We start from the raw sequence: 14,840 nt of genomic DNA, 5'->3' as shown, positions 1-14,840 counted from the left end.
CATCTGTCCGTCCATTTTCTCATCTGTGGCCTGCACTGTGCCCATTCCATTATCAGCCCGATGCCAGCTGTGTGAATAACCGGCTCTGGCTCAGCTTTACTCTCGGCGGCTCTGCCGACCCAGGCCCTCCCTTCCCCCACAGAGCCAGGTGGCCAGACCGCCTGTCAGCCAGCGCTGCAGGAACAAGGATGCCCCGTCCCCAGCGCAGCGTTCACATCCAGACTCGCTCTGGACACACAGCAGGCCTCCCGCCTGTCCTTCCTAAGGTTGGAGCTAGGAAGGGTGTTAGCGGCAAAAGCCAGCATTTCTTCTGGCAGAAAAACAAGCCAGACCAAGTATTTCCTTTTAGGATAACAAATACTTGTGCGTTCCAGCAAAGGACAAAGCTTCTGCATTAACAGGTCAGTTATTCTATTGCTAGCAGCTTCTCGCTCTTCCCCGAGTCCTTGCTCCAGAATACTGAGAAGCCAGAGGACAGCAGACTCGCCTGGTGACATCGCTCCCTCGGGGCAAAGTCACTGTTCCACATTTGCCAAATCTTCAGGAAGGCAGGAGGATGTGTCTGGTGCAAAAAGCTCTCCAAATGTGTAAAAGCAAGTTGTGAGGTTTTCTGCAGAAAAAAACTGGACCAACCTGCGGGCTTTGCGCTCACAGTACTGCAGACACACAAGCACACGTATCTACACTCACACCCAAGATGCTCGTGTGAGGGCGCTAGAATCCGCTGTGACCCGTTTATCTCTTTTCAAAGTTACCATTTGATCCGCAAAGAATAAGCTCCGCGGCTTATCTCATGCCGAATATTGTGGTGAGCATTTACATGCATGATCTCTCTTCATCCTTAGTGGCCCTCTGAGGCAGGGTCTACCAGAGCAGCTGTTAGCCCTGCTGGACGGATGAGGACACGGTTCCAGAGACCCCAAGACACTTGCCCAAGGTCCCAAAGCTGGATGTGCAAAGGACAAAGATCTAACCCAAGTAGGCTGGGGTACAGTTCATTGCCACATGACACCCGGGCTTTGCATAAAAGGCAAATGTGTACGAGCAAAAGCAAGAGAAATTGAGCCTCAGTCTTCTGGTCAGAGGATGCATCTCGGCATCCAGATATACTTTCTTCCATTTTATTTTTCCTCTGCTTTCTTCCCTTACAGAATGTAGCATGAATATTCTCCCCTGCCAACAGGCACAGTTCGGGCTGTGTTTGGGGTTCTCAGAGTGTGCCCCAACTCCAAGATTGAACTCCAACATTGAAAGAAGCAGGAGAGGAGATATCAAATGGATAAAGACCCCAGAGACCATGTATCAGAGCTGGGAAGACAGACAGACGTGGGGACCCGCTCACCCCCGGGCTCTTCCCTGGGCTTCTGACAAGGACCCTGTGTCCTCTGTCCCAGGGAAGCTGAGAGGTGGGGATGGAAGGGAAAGAGTGATCACTAGAGACTGCAGAGGGGCAGGGGAAGAGGAGGTCAGCTTTGCTGAGTGCACACCGTGCGCACAGGCGGAACTACCGCCCCGAGCCCCTTTGGTCTATACAGTTAGCCAGGCATGGTGCTGCACACCTCTGGTCCCGGAACTCTGGGGGTTAAGGTGGAGGGATCACAAATTCAAGCCCAGCTTGGACAGCTTAGCTATTTAGCAAGACCTCGTCTCCAAAATAAATTTGTAAACAGAATTAAAAAATGGGCTGGGGATGTAGCTCTCAGTGCAGAGGCCCCGGGGACTACAGAAAAGGGGGAGGGGATAGCAAAACATAATTTTCAATTAAAACTTCCCTCTCCCACAAATACAGAGTGAATGCACGTCTAAACTACAGCTCGGGTCAGTAAACTGGCTGCAGAAGTGTCCAAGGGCCTGAGGGCTCCCAGGAGCAGAGCAACACGGTGACCGGAGGAGATTCTGCGGGAGCTGGCATGTCCTCACCCCAGGGCTCTCGCTCACAGACAGAAAACACTTTTCTCTCCCAGGCAAAACTTTGCAAATTAACCCATGAACCCGGGAATCTGGGCCCTATGCAGCAGTAGGAAGAGAACAGAACAAGGGCACGATCCCCCAGAGAATGGAATATAAATAACTCCCGGCAGGCCCGCGTGCAGACGGGACGGGTTTGCAAGGACGTGCTGGCACTGTCTGCCTGACTCATCTGCCTGATTCCTGGATTTAGGTCACCTTTCCTTTCCTTTTTCTTTTACTTGGGGTTTTTGAGTTGGGGTCTCGCTGTGCAGCTCAGGTTGGCCTCAGACTTAAGGTGATCCTCCTGCCTCAGCCTCCACAGTGCTGGGGTTATAAGCTTGTGCCACCACACCCAGCCTTAGGGGACCTCTCTTATCAAGAGGCCTGGCCACAGCAATACATGCTACCTTGACCACGCAGGCCAGACAGGCATGGGACCTTGGAGTCTTCAGCCCATCTGGCCCCCTTCCCGCAGTCTGGACTTGGGCACCAGACTCTGCCCACCACCCTGCTTTCCACATCGGCTGGGCCCACCTGGAGGCCTCAGACCCTCCTGTCTCTCCTGCTTCAGGTCCCCCTGCTCCCCACCCTCATCAGGCACCTCTGAGCCCCAGACCCTCAGTCTTCCCAAAGAGCCACTAAAACACAGATGATCCTGAAAGCATATACGGCTTCCAAATACCAGAAAATCCCTGCTACTCATATAGATTTGGGTGTTTAGTGCATTGATTTGCTCATTGGCCAGTGTTGTGCCAGCGGTGTCTTTGTCACACTGGAAAACTAGCCGTGGGCATCGCTGTCTCCCTGCGAGGCAGCCGATCTGGGCAGGCACCGCGGCTGCTGCAGACTCAGTGCCCGTGGAGAATTAGGTGAGCTTCTCCGAGGCAACGGGTCTCCGAGGCAATATAGTAAACATACTCCCGCTCTGCACAGAGCAAGGTGCCTTCTCCCTGTGAGAAAACATAAGAATCCAGGAGGACAGAGAAGAGGCTCCCCAGCAAGACTAGCCCCGGACCTTTGTTCGCTGTAGCTGTGCCCCCAAGCCAACAGTTCTCACTCCTGCCAGTGGAATCTCACCGGCCACCTCCAGCCCTGAGCAGACTCCACTCCTGGGGACTGATACGTCCCACAGCCACGGCCTGGGCACCCATGCAGCTTCATCTTGTCCTCTATTCAGAGCCTGACACTGGTTAGTAACCTTCTTCTCCAGGACCAGCTGAGGCTCAGAGCCTGCCAGCCCTTGCTCCCCACACAGGCATATGGGGACCTGGCTTTGGGGAGCAGAGGGACTGCAGCTGCCCCAGCCTTCACCCCATGGCCCATGGAGAGGGAGAGCACTGTGCACCTCACAGTAACAATGAGTGGCCCCTGGGAAGGTAGTGGCCTGTCTCATTCGGCCATGGGACAGGAAAGCCTCCTTTACCTGAGCGCCCGGCGGGGTGGGGGGGGCTCATCTTCAGGGCCAGCTCCTGGGACTGTGGCCACTGAAATGGCCTTGCAAGGATGAGGTTTCCCTGGAGGGGAGACCCAGACTGGGAAGAAGAAAGAAGGATGGGGGCTGGGGAGGAGCCTGCTAAGTGCCCCCTTCACCCTGCACAGGAGATGCCGACAGCTGGCCGGATGTGCCTATACCCCACCTGCTCTTCTCAGAGCCCAACCCCAGTGGGGTCTTCCTGGAGGCCTCAGAGGACTGGACATGGCCCGCAAGCTGCTCTCAGAGCACAGAACCCTCGTGCTCCACAGCCCAGGACCCACTGTGAAATCCCCGGGACTGGCTCTGTGGGAGACCCCGTCTCTCAGGGTCCCTGGGGCCTCCGTGTTGTCATCAGGGACACGGAGGATGCCAGACAGCAGGAATGTAGTTTTGCCGAGGAGTAGAGGGCTGAAGCTCTCGCGGGCAAACAGCAGCCAACTCTCACCACCTCGGTTTTATAAGATACCTGCACAGTACTTCCACGAGAATAAAGTTAGTTCCTTACAGATTATCTCTAGCAAAGCATTAGAAAATATTTTTTGTGAACACCTGGTTCTAGTTATTCATATAGTCTCTCAAAACACACTGTTCCCAGAATGTTATCGGGTGGTTCTCAAGGCTGTTTGCAGCCTTGAACTTCTGAGTTGTGGCTCTGCGTGCGGAACCCACTGAGAGCAAAACCCTCACCCGCTGAGGCCTCTGGACCCCAGATGATTCCCATGCATGGGTCGCCTGAGCTCACACCCACTTCCTTTCCTTCACTCTCAGACTTCTAGGCGCCAGGTCCCCAGTCCAGCTCCCTGCCTCCCCAGCCCTTCACCCTGCGGCCTGTGGCTCTGCCCTCTGTCACCATGGAAGCGGCCCTGAGAGGTGATCGCTGACCTTCCAAGTGCCCAGAATAGGTCCCCAGCAGCGTGCTCCGCCGTGTGTGGCGATTCACCCTAATCGCTCACCCTGCCTCCCCGTCCTCCCCAGTGCTCCCCACTTCTACGCCCCTCCCTCGTCAGCTGCACCCCTCTGCAGGAGACGTCTGCCCCCTAGATGGAGGTGCTGAACACACTCACACGTGTGCTTTGGACTCCCGCCGGCACGAGGGGCTGGAAATCTTGGGGTTGCAGTGGCCTCCTCACGCTGCTTGCACCCAGTCCCCGCACCTTGCCACACTGCCCGAGCTCCTCGGGAGCATGCATGCTCGTCCCATCTTCTCCCATGTCCTTGTGGTCCCTACCAGTGTGGCTGTCTTGTCTCTGTCTTTGCATTCAATCCTAGACGTGTCCTCTCTGAGCTATGTCACAGCCCTGGTCGTGTGCTGCCCGAGGTCTTTCCATGATTCTGCAGTGTTTTTGGAATAACACCCAGGGGCCCAACTGAGGACTGAAGGCCACATTCATCCTGACCCCATTTCCCTTTCAAATCTAAGCTCTGCCTGTCCTCCTGTGCTGACCTCACTGCCAAGACAAGATTCGCCTTGTACACCCGACTTCACCGAGCCTCCCCTCCGTGTCGCATCTGCCTCTGTCTGGGAGAATACCCGGACCCGCACCCGCTGCAGAGCTGTGGGAAGCATACACGGGCTGCTGAGCTCAGAGCACCGGGCAGCGGAAAAGCTCAGCACTCAGTGGCACTGCTTTTTTTTTTTTTTATATCGGGGATTGAACTTGGGCCCTTGCACTTGGGAAGCAGGAGCCGGAACCACTGAGCTAAATCCCCAGCTGAATGGCACTGCTCTGTAGCACCCCAGCCAGGCCCCCTCTGAGCCGGAACGAAGGACAACCCAGGGGGATGTGCTGGGGGCTCCCTGGAGAGGGAGCCGTGAAACTTCCTACTCACCTGCATAAGACCTTGCATTCCTGTAAGTTCACCCCAGGACAAAAGAAACAAAAGAGTAAGGTTTAAACATCACCCAAAACCTCGCCAGCAGAGAAGGGACAGTGTGCCCTTGGAAGAGGGACATGTGCTATGGCCACATGACTGATGGCATGCACCAGAGTCACCACAGGGCACAGCCATCGTCCCGAGTGCCCTGTGTCCTCACCTGAGAGGTAGTGGAGACTTTCAACCTAGTTTCTTGAAACATAGGGACCCTGGGGATCACACAGATAAATTGGGAAGGAGGAACCAGGTGCAGCAGAGCAGGCCTGATTACTCTGAAAAGGTCAGAGTCACAGGAGGAAAAGGACAGGCTGGGACAGACTGCAGGACATTGGAGATTACAAGATGAAGGCACGTCACCAGTGGTGATCTTTAATAGGATCCCAGATAAACACAGCTATATGGGACATTTGCAGAGAGGAAACTTGGGTACAGAGTATTAGTATTCAGGATTATTGTTCATTGCAGTAGATGCAATCACAGTTTTGCAGCTATGTGGAAAGTTACCCTTATTTTCCTGACTGTTCCTAGGGAGGAAAGAATGGCAGGGCCAAATGTCACACTGTCTGTGATCTACTTTTCAGTGCCAGGAAGGGAGGAATACAGAGCGTGGTCAGAAATTACAGTGAATATTAAGATTTTTGTTCAAAAAAAGTACTGTGGTGAAAGACACTTTGCTATCGAGCCCTTTCAAAATCCTCCCCTCACCTCCAACACCCTCGTCCCAACATCCTCGCCCCTTCCTGAAGCAGTTCTGGAAGTAAAGTCCTCTTTCGTGTCTTTAGTTGAGCTGCAGGAGCCGCCTTCATGTCCTGAATCCACTTGAAACATTTCCCTTTCATGGCCATTGTGACTTCGGGAAAGAGCTGGAAGAGGACCAGATCCTGAGTAAGGTGGAGGAGGACTCCCCGGATGTCTGTACAAGCCTGGCTTTCCATCGGACGGCACTCAGCAGTGGCATTCACCATAGTTTTGGTCATAGCTTTTGAAGACACTCACAAAAAAGGACTTCAGGAGAAGCTCAGAAGGCACCCAGGTGGTGGGATCAGTGGGTTTGAGGTGACGGGGCGGGGGGATTTTAAGGGGGATCGATGGCAAGGTATCTTTTACTGTAATAATGTTTTTCTATTCAAGCATACCACAGTTTTGATTAGTGAACATGCACACACACACACACATGACAAAATGCTAGGGACAGGAGTGAGGGCACTGATTGGGGACAGTCAAAGCACTCTGCCACTGTGCTCTTCTGCCAGGAGCCTCTGCTGCTGGCCTTTGGAGCTGATTCCATGGTAGGGCCCCCTCGTGCAGCGGCGATTTGCCAAGCCATGGCCTCTGCACACTGACCAAAGACAGGTTGGCTTTCTGAAGGAGCTGGCGTCTTGTGTGGGGAATGATTGCATCTGGAGCCAGACTTTCAAACAGTTTGAGTGATGATGAGGGGCCCAATTGTGCCCTTTCCCTTCCTTGAAAAAGGATGTGGAAGGTAGGGCCGGTCTTGCACCGCTCACTTTTCTCAGAAGTCACAAGTGGAGGGCACGGTCATAGGTAAAGATGGGGGTAGAGAGCTGGCCACATTGTGGGCTTCAGTGGTGACTGACAAAAAATAGGTTGGACCAGACGTGAGTGGTGCGTGCCTGCAATCCCAGCACTCCGGGAGGCTGAGGCAGAAGGATCTCAAGTCTGAGTCCAGCCATTGTGACTTATAAAGACTATCTTTAAAAATTAAATATAAAAAAGGGCTGGGGACACAGCTTAGTGTGAAGGCCCCAGGTTCAATCCTCAGTCCCAAACAACAACAACAAAACATCCCTGGAAAGTTGACTACTCGGAAGTGGGCAGTCCTCTGCTCCCCATGGTGGTTGCTCAAGAAAAAAACCTGTACCGTGAACACAACACCCACGCTAATATGCACACATCACTTGTCCAACTCGAACTTCGAGTAAGCAGCCTGGAACTCTCTCCTGAGCCGTCCAACACAAGGCCATCCTTCCCATGACTTAATGGGGGAGAGTGGTAGCAGTGTCGAATTTTCCATGCCCGCAGTCACTCTGTCTGCACTCCGACGCCATGCTGTGGCACCTGGCTGGGGTGCCGCCTTCTCTGCGCCAGCTGGGATTTCACCTGTTGATGCGCCAGGATGTCCGTAGATATTTCAACTTGTGGCTTCGTGTCTCCATGCTGTGACAAAGCATGTCACCCTGGCCCGTTGGTGAGCATGCACACCCTCCCTCATGGCACTACCCCGGGAGCGGATCTCCGGGGTACCAGATGCAAACGCGCAGCTCCTCCCTCGCAACACAGCCCCGGGGGCGGATCTCCGGAGTAACAGACGCACATGCGCAGCTCCAATCGCGGCACAAATCCCCAGCGAGTGGGCAGCTGTTAAAATCTGAGAGATCGGCCTAGAACTCAGGACGTCACCCTTCTTCCAAGCGCCAAGCTACTGTGACGCTGACACCTCCACCCTTGTGAGTGGGGCACGGGCTCCCCATTTTTCCAAGCGCCTTCCCAGCCCTGTATCACCTGGAGGCACCTTGCTGTTGGGACTCTAGCGGTAAATGATTGGTGTGCACTTTTCCTTTGTGTCCATAATGACACTGAGCTACCTCAGTTTCCCCAATGGGTCTGTCTGCCTGACCCCAGTGGCCTGAAGACTGTGTTCATATCTCCAGTGGGGTCTGTGGCCTTGACCAGGAGTCACATTTCCCTGATGTCGGGTGACTGAGGCTAAAGTCACTGAAGGCAAATCAGAGGCTGCCATCTGTCCTGCACATGTTGCTCGGTTCCTCTGGTCCGCTGCCTGCGAGACCAGCGTTACTCACACTTACGTCCCCTCCAGTCTGGCTTGATGAACACCCTCTTTCTTCCAGGTTGACTTCTAGTGATACCAATGTCGTAACATAGAGAAAATGAAATCACCCTCACCCTTCCTGCCTGTGTGGACACAGCCTAGGGCTTACGGCACAATCTCTTCCACACTGTGCGCTACCTGGTTCTTCTACAGCAGCATAACAGGCTTCCCTGGTCCCTTCTAGTAGCTACAGCTTTCTCCTGTTTTTATGACCGTCTTCACTTTGCTAGCCCCTTCAGGAGGGATTGTTCAGTCACTCCTAGCCCACTATCACCGCCGCCAACACCGTCCTGATCATCTCTGTGCACATTTTTGCACACATTCATAAGTATTTCTGGAGAACACCTTCCCAGCCCATGGTTGTGGGTCTGAGGGCTCTGCATTTCCTCAGTGGATCAGTGATGGCCCCTACAGCAGTGACCAGTGTCCACTGTCTGGCGACGCAGGGGGTAGCTGATGGCGTTGCAGAGTGGGTGTGGCCGACCATTCCCAGACCTGGCCAGCTGGGGGGCCCGGCAATCCTGTAAGTGAGAGCCCGAGCCCAAGATTCTGAGTTGATCTGGAGGTGGCCCAGTCACTGCAGATTTCTTAAAGCCTCTGAGGTGATGCTGGAATGTTCCAAGGTGGAAACCATGGCTTTGAGCTCACCAGGAGCTCTGCGTGCACAGTGGCCACAGTCCCAACCCGCACTCCCCAGCCAGGGGTGGAAGGCCCAGCATTTCTGGCTCCCACCTGCCTCTGCTCCTCCTCGTAGCACCTGTTCCTCCCTAGCAATTCTCCGGTGAGGCCGAATCCACCTCGCTTTCCCGGGTTCACTGCTCCGGCCCATATGCCCCTCTGCCAGCACCTGTCCCACTTTGGGAACAAGGGTCCCCCTACCTCGGGCCCCCTCTGTGACCTCTCCGGAAGCTACATGTGCAGTGACGTGTTGCGGCCAACCGGCACAGGAACAAGAGCCTGTCCTTGTCACTTGTCAATTCTGCATTCAGTGGCATTCTGCTGTTACCCTGAAACTGGCCACGGAGGGGCATTTACACCCCTGGCACTGGCAACCATCGTGGATCAGAACTTTTCGCTCCAGAAGTAGCTCACTCCTGTTACACTGCACCCTCCTGGTGGCCTGGGGTCACTCCGCTGCTGGCTCTGCTTTTGCTGTTGGAAACGCAGGGCTCCTGTAAGAACAAGGGACAGTGAAGGCGATGAGCACGGGCGTGCAAACGTCTGTGAGCATCCGCCAAGGCCAAGCGCTGCACGGGCTCATTCACCCCTCGAAATGGCCCTGGGAGGCAAGGACAGTCACCACCCCGGTGCCCAGAGGGGCACACGGCACAGCCACTGCAAAGCAGACTCAGCAGGCGTTTTTCACAATAGGAGGGGTCCCAGCCACAAGAGGTAAGCCAGGTAGACAGGGCACCGGGGAATCCCCAGCACCAAGGTCCCCAGAGGCTGGTTGGGGACCCTCACGGCCAGGCCTGCTGGGCAGTGTCACACTCCTGCCATCACAGCCGCTCGGGAGGCTGATCCAGGAAGATTGCATGTTTGAGGTCAGCCTAGGCGCTGTCTTAAAAGAAAAAGTATGAAATGAAGAGGGCCTGGAGTGTAGCTCAGTGGCAAGCGCCCCTGGGTTTAATCCCCAGTACCATTAACGAGTGAATAAATCAAGCAAGGCCTTGGTGACACTGGAACAGGATGGGGACAACACCTCCACCAGCGTCTGGACTGGCTTCCTCCTCCTCAGACAGTGGCAATGGCGGATGTGCAGACGAAGGCTGACCAAGGGCACAGCAGGGAGACATTCCCCCAGAAGCACTCTGTAAACGTGAACAATGGGACCCCATGGTGACGTCTAAGCAGCAGGGCTGGAGAGGCCACAGGCAGTCCCTCCCCAAGCCCACTGCCTTGCAGTCTCCCCCCCCCCCCCCACAAACACACACATTCAGCTCTTTGGGCCCAGGGACGGAGCCATCTGAAGCAGGCTCTGCTAAAGTGGAGGAGGTGTCGTGAGGGAGCAGGGACTTGGCACTGAAAACCCCAGATCGTTGAGGCTCCACTGTCACCAACAGGGTCTGGAGAGCTGCATGCAAGAAATCCATCCCCATTGCTGCTCCTGCTTTTCCAGCGGGACGCTCCTCCTTCCTTTCCCCCTTGTGGATTCCTCTGACCACCCCACGTCTACCTGATCTTGTAGGGCCAGCATCCGCTACCCACTGCCAAAGGCCCGTTTTGGATCAAACTCACTGGAAAGAGAGGCAAATGTGATTTGTTCACCCAACCTGTAGGAGCCATCCTGCTTGGATTAGATGTCATTCCTTTTTGATTGGACAAGGGATATAATGACCCTAGCTGATTGGCTGAAGCCAGGAGGAGGCGGGACACTTGATATGAAAATCTGTGATAGGCAGAATAATGCTCTTCCTAAAGATACCCAGTGCAGACTGTAAATGTTACCCCACACGGCAAAAGGGACTTTGCAAAGGTGATTTATTTAAAGGCCTTAAAATTTGAAACAATTCTGCTTTATGCAATGAACTGATGCAATCACAAAAGCGCTTATAAGGGGAAGAGGGGAAGATGGATCACAATTAGAGGAGAAAGGTAAGGCCAGAGATAGAGGTAGGTAGATTGCTGGCTTGGAAAAGGCCAGAAGCAAAGGGGTGCAAGTGGTCTTTATGCACGGAAAAAGATGGGGGAAATGCAGCTCTGCCCACACCTTGGTGTTAAACTCAGAGGACCCACTGCCAACTTCTGAAGTCCAGAACCATACGGCAGCGCAGTTGTGTCGAAACAGTGCCACAGGATAGTAGTCACACCACCGTGGCCCGTCCCTTGTCCTTCAGAAGACACCGAGGAGGGGCCTGATCTTGCATCCCGCAGAAGGGGCCGGGGTGAGCTCAAGTGTCTGCCTAAGGGTGGGTCACGGGGAGTGGAAATTGTGCACCCACGCCCGCGCGAGGACTGGCAGTGCCTGGGAGGGGCAGCCGCACAGGACACAGGCTCGGCGTGAGGGGCCCTGGAGTCCGGGTGCCACACCTGTGCTGTAGGAGCAGCTCGGCTGTGAGTCCTCACCGCACCCCCCCAGCCAGCCACGGACCTCCGTGAAGGCCACGTGGCCTCCCCCTGGGGTCTCGGCTCCTCTCTAGGTCAAGCGAAGGGCTTGCACTAGATCGGTAGGTCAGCCTTTCCTTTTTATAAAGTTTTCTGGCCAGATGTGGTGGCGCACACCTATGACCCCAGCCCTCAGGGTCTGAGGCAGGAAGAGCACCGTGAGTTCCAGGTCAGCCTGGGCTACATATACAGTGAGTTCAAGGCCAACCCGAACTCCATAGTGAGACCTTGCCTCAGAAAACAAAACTTTAAAAATAAATAAGAAATTTCCTTGGCAGCAGACTTCCTCCTGTCTTCACCTTAGGCTTCCCTGTGACTTGGGAAAGGTTGTTTGGCTGACACTCAGAACTGGGGCAGACACTGCTTGATTCGGCGCTCACATCAGCGCAAGAGAGGGGAGAAGGGAGCCAGAGAGGCCAAGACGCTTGCCCCAGGGCACACAGCGGGGGAGGAGGTGAATTCAGGATTTGAACTCCAGCACTGAAGGGAGTTAGTGGGCTCTGTGTGGCCACCTGCTCAGGGTCTCCTCTTCTCCTCTCAGCCACCACCGCCCCTGCCAGGCCTTGGACACTCTCTGCAGGACCCCTCGGTTCATGTGACACCAGCTGAAAGCCACACAGTGCTACCCACTGCCCCCCTGCCCACCTGCCTGGATTCCTTCATCCCTACTGCCCGGCTTCAGGGAGCTGGGAAGCCCCAGGCTCTGGTGTTCCTTGCTCCAGGGCGAACCCCAAGTCTCTGTTCTGTGTGGACTCTGGTCCCCCTCAGGTTCTAGCCAGCAAGATGACCTTGAGAAAGCCTCCCAGGGTCTTGACTATAAACTGAGTTGTGACGTTCACCTCCCTTCAGAAGCCAGAACCTCTTAAGAAAATGAAGAACCACTGCATAGAGTGATGCCTGAATTAGACGTGGCTTTCACAGATTCAGCTGTCCTCATTTGACCAGAGAGGTGAAGTGACTCACCAGGACACACAGCAGGGCTGTGCGGAGCAGAGCTGGCTTGGCCCGGGCTGTGTGCATCTCCTCTTCACCCCTCCCCCAGGGCCAACCCCACCCTAGGACCAGGTTCTGGTGGTTTGGTTCTGATGCTCCTGAAACTCCTCTTGTTCCTCTATTTCCTGTACACTGAAAAGCAGGCTCGGAGGCACTCACTTTTTGCCCGAGGTTGCCCAGCCTTCTGTATCAGAGCAGGGACTGGGTTCGGGGGAGTCCCCAGTCCACACTTTCTCCCATCCCCCCTTTCCAGTGTAGTCTCCCCAGGTCCCCCTGGGCGCCGAGGCTGAGGGGTCCCCAGCTGCGCCAGGCACCGAACTTCCTCCAGCAGTCCTAGCCCAGGCCCCAAACATCATCAGCACCGAGGAGCCACCAGTGGACAGGGAGCTGCAGATGTCCGTCGACCCAGCCACCCCTGCCCCTCCCGGGCTGCGCTCCTCTGGGTAGAGAGGGAAGACAGCTCTCCTCGCCTGCCCGGGCGGCGTTGGCAGAGCAGCGGCTGCTCCCGCCTGCTGCCTGGCTGATGGAGAGATTATTCCTAAGCCCTTCCCATCCCCCCCTGCAGGACCACGCTGGCCGCTGTCCCCGTGGGACTTGGAGCGCAAAGTCTGCCGCTGAGGCAGGACAGCTGGCCCAGCTCCCTGTGGCACGGACCTCCAGACCCTCACCTCTCAGGAGCACAGGGGCTGCGGGGTGGTCCTCAAAATCCACCCCACTCCCCAGGGCTCCTCTGCAGCGGCCAGATAGAGATGCGGAATGAATGAACTTCTGCTTTCTGGAGGAGGCAAGTGGGGAGACTGGAAACTAACTCTGCCAGAAACTGCTGTTACGTGGGGGATTTTTTCCCTCCCCTTCACCTGCACCACGGACCCACATCTTCCTTGGGCACTGAGACATGGGCTCCCCTTGCTCAACTAAGAAACAACTGGAAACAGCCTCCCGGAGACAAGAGGGTGAGTTCATCTTCAGGGGAGGAAGTGGGTGTCGGTTGCAGGGTGGGGGGCACAGCAGCAGGCAGTGCCTTAAAGCATCTGGCAAAAGCCTTGTTAGAAGTGAGCATCTTTCCTGGGCTCTAAAGCAGCTTTGCCTGCCAGCTGGGGTGGTGGTGGTACAAAATTGGGTTAGTGCAAGGACGGCAGTGTCCAGGTTCTGGAAAGAGCCCCATGCCGGGAGACTGAGTCCTGGGCTGGATTTGGATTTACTGAGTGACCTTGGTCGAGTCACATCAGCTCTCCGGGTCTTGGCTTTTGCACTTGGAAAATGAGAATGCTCGGGCCGTCTCCTTGGGTTCCCAGACCCTGCTCTCTCAGCAGGCTGCACTCCTCTGGCTGTTTGCTGTGAGCAAAGTAACAGATGCAGCATCAGAGAGCCCTGTGCTGTGATTCACTCTCCACTGTCTGCCGGAATCCAGCCGGCTCTGAAAATGAGAGGAACTTTTATTTCCATTCAGCTGCCAAGGTTCCCTCCTGATCCGAGTGCATCTGGAATTGTAAGGGTAGAGCAGCTCGGGAGACAGCTCCGGCTGCAATGAATAGGGTAAGAAACAACTGCAGAATGCTGAGGGGAGAAACGTAGTGGAGACGATTTTTAAAGAAAATGTGAATGAGCTAAATCTGCAGGCAAGTGCCCCAAATAGGCCTGACACGGATAGAGCATTGGAAACGCCTTCATTTTGCAGATACAAGGCCAAGGCCCAGAGAAGGAGAGTAACTAACTCAAGGTCACACAGCAAGGGTGGCTGAGGCCAGCGTGCAGTGAGTGTGGAGGCACACTGGCACCTCCAACCCTAGCGAGGTTCCTGAAAAAGCAATCAAGAGGCAAAGTGGTCTGGCGGAGCGCCTCCTGGGCGAGACGCTGGGTATAGTCAGCACAGCCAGTCTCCTGGAGCCCTCAGTGGCAGGTGCTGACTGACCCCGCTGGGCCTCAATTTCCTCGTCTGTGAGGTGGTGGTGCTCCTGTCCACACCTTGGGGGTGCCCATTCATTAGGGGACACCGGCACGTCAGAAGTGTCTGGAAGCGGCCGCCTGTGACCTTCCCTGAGCCCCGATTGTGGCCACCACACCACCTCAGGCACACAGAGCAAGCAGAGGGCCCGGCAGGCTGGGACTGTGGCCTCCCGGGGAACTTGAGAGCTGCTTCACCCGACGTCCCTGGCAGAAGGGCGAGAGTCTTGTCCTTGGAGTGAAGGAGATTCGGATCAGAGCGGTGAAGCCACAGGCCCGACTGAGTGCTATCACCCATCCTAGGCAGATTCTTCTATCAGCTCCGTCCCTCAGGTCGGGATTGCTCACTGCCTCAGGCACATAATAGCTGCTTAATAAATGTGTCCGTGAAACCTCGGTGAACGCGAGATGCGCGCAAGGACTCCGCCCGAAACTGATTACTCCTCGCCCCCTTGCTTTGCCCTCATGTCAGACAGGTGAACCCCCAGCTGCTGGTCTGGATGCCTCCAGGATGCCCGCACCTTCAAAATACCGGGGCCTGCAGCCCGGGCACCTCCGCTTCGGCTCCTGCAGCCCCCTGAGCCAGCTCCTGCCCGGCCCCCCGGAGCCGCGGACGGTCAAGGGCCTTTACTACCGCAGGGCACGGAG

The 14,840-nt window shown here is 55.5% G+C and overlaps 1 protein-coding gene across 1 annotated transcript in view; it reads left to right on the top strand.

The window, feature by feature from the left end:
- The first annotated feature begins 7,770 nt into the window (after nucleotides 1-7,770).
- Kcng4 (potassium voltage-gated channel modifier subfamily G member 4) overlaps nucleotides 7,771-14,840 on the top strand; it is a 16,336-nt gene continuing 9,266 nt past the window's right edge. The window contains exons 1-3 of the mRNA XM_033757911.1: nucleotides 7,771-7,853; nucleotides 12,814-13,201; nucleotides 14,669-14,832. Of these exons, the coding sequence (XP_033613802.1) occupies nucleotides 13,144-13,201; nucleotides 14,669-14,832 (222 nt within the window). The 5' untranslated portion in view covers nucleotides 7,771-7,853; nucleotides 12,814-13,143. The remainder of the gene's footprint in view (nucleotides 7,854-12,813; nucleotides 13,202-14,668; nucleotides 14,833-14,840) is intronic.

This window comes from Fukomys damarensis, unplaced genomic scaffold, assembly GCF_012274545.1.
Source record: "Fukomys damarensis isolate Sample0158 unplaced genomic scaffold, DMR_v1.0_HiC HiC_scaffold_32, whole genome shotgun sequence".
In the NCBI taxonomy this organism is placed as follows: Eukaryota; Metazoa; Chordata; class Mammalia; order Rodentia; family Bathyergidae; genus Fukomys; species Fukomys damarensis.
This window is presented reverse-complemented; position numbering and strand designations above follow the sequence as displayed.